The sequence below is a fragment of the Branchiostoma belcheri genome, unplaced genomic scaffold (genome assembly GCF_001625305.1).
Source record: "Branchiostoma belcheri isolate BF01 breed outbred unplaced genomic scaffold, Haploidv18h27 scaffold37, whole genome shotgun sequence".
Classification (NCBI taxonomy): Eukaryota; Metazoa; Chordata; class Leptocardii; order Amphioxiformes; family Branchiostomatidae; genus Branchiostoma; species Branchiostoma belcheri.
Window position 1 is genome coordinate 2494754 of NW_017803987.1, and position 1527 is coordinate 2496280.

Here is a 1527-nt window from a genome sequence, read left to right on the forward strand (position 1 = left end):
GCTAGGTAGTACTGGTTCACTGTGCGACTGAAAATAGGTGTTAATGGTTCACTGTTTTAAATACTGAAGCTATTAATAATAGTATTATAAACATGTTACTGGTTCACTGCATAGCAGCCCTGTTGAAGATAACAGAAGGTCATCAAAAAGTCAGCTTGTTTAAACAAGTGGTTGTGAATAAAGAACTTTGATCATACATCGACCTGATGAAATTATTTACTGGACTGCTAATACAGCCTCAACTCACCTTTAACATCTGCGGATGTTGTAGCAGTCTTTTGTCGAACAGAAACACGTAGCCAAGGCTGGCGGTCACCAGGTACAGCACGTACCCTCCCAACATAACGATGGCAAACAGACTCAGGTACTGTCTCACGGGGTCCGACTCCTCCCATTGCGCCGGGTACACGTACGGCGTGAAGACGTAGTGGTCGGCGAAGTTCAGCACGATATCCATGCTGGGTCACAGGTCAAGACTGCAGACAAATGCAAAGAAAATTTAGGTTTAATACAGTTATATAGTACACATATACATCTAAACGTTAAGGTTAAACAGATGATATGATATTATATCATATCAGATATAGTAATGGTTGACATACTTGACTACTTCAGCATGATATCCATGCTGGGTCTGAGGTGAAGAATGCAGGCAAATGCAAAGAAAATTTAGGTTTTATTTCTTACAGCCATATTGTTCCCTGTGGTAGTATACTTCTCCTTTGTATACTAGTAATGTTACATATACAGAGGGAAGTTGAACAGTTGGTAAAACTGCAAATTATGAAATATTCGTGGCTCTTGTAATGAAAAGTTTGCCGTACAGAAGTGACCATGAAAACCGCAAATATAAAAGTGTTGTGAAAAATTCACAATTTACAGTATTAAGCAGAGTGCAGCAATAAAATGTCATCGAACAAGATGGCTGCAAGACTTTGACCCTATACTGGGATGTCAGGTGCAAATGAGGATATATTAAATTTTGTGACACCTAAATTTCTAATACATTAACATCATGTAACACTATGTAATGCGAAAGAAATCATGCAACTGAATAAATTTACTGAAGAGTCAGACATTTCAGATAGCTTTTGCCGGAGTATGAGCTAATGTTAACGTTACATGACAAGTACACATGACCACATATAACGGTACAAGTGCTGAAGTGCACACTAGAAATGCACTGGAAAAATGACTTTGGCAACCTCCAAAAGTAGAAATGGTACCATTTTTTTTCAGGATTGGCAGTACCATAGACAAGACATGTAACAAGCATATCAAAGGGTCAACGTCCTGTAGAACTAGTTAGCAAAATAAACATTGTCAGTAGGGAGGTCTGGTCACAACATTTTATCAAGGATTACGATAATAATGAAACTTTTAACGTGCAAAAATGCTAAATCTACGTTCTCCCTTCTTAGGGACCCCTCTGATCTTCATAAACAACGTTTAAAGTGAGTGACAACAACAGACAACGACATTTTCTAACAAGTTTATAGCAACGCCCCCCCCCCAAACACGNGTAAC

The 1527-nt window shown here is 38.7% G+C and overlaps 1 protein-coding gene across 1 annotated transcript in view; it reads right to left on the reverse strand.

Moving 5' to 3' along the window:
- LOC109476404 (lathosterol oxidase-like) overlaps positions 1-476 on the reverse strand; it is an 8985-nt gene extending 8509 nt beyond the window's left edge. Inside the window, exon 1 of the mRNA XM_019777340.1 lies at positions 248-476. Within this exon, the coding sequence (XP_019632899.1) occupies positions 248-457 (210 nt within the window). The 5' untranslated portion in view covers positions 458-476. The remainder of the gene's footprint in view (positions 1-247) is intronic.
- Positions 477-1527: the final 1051 nt, after the last annotated feature.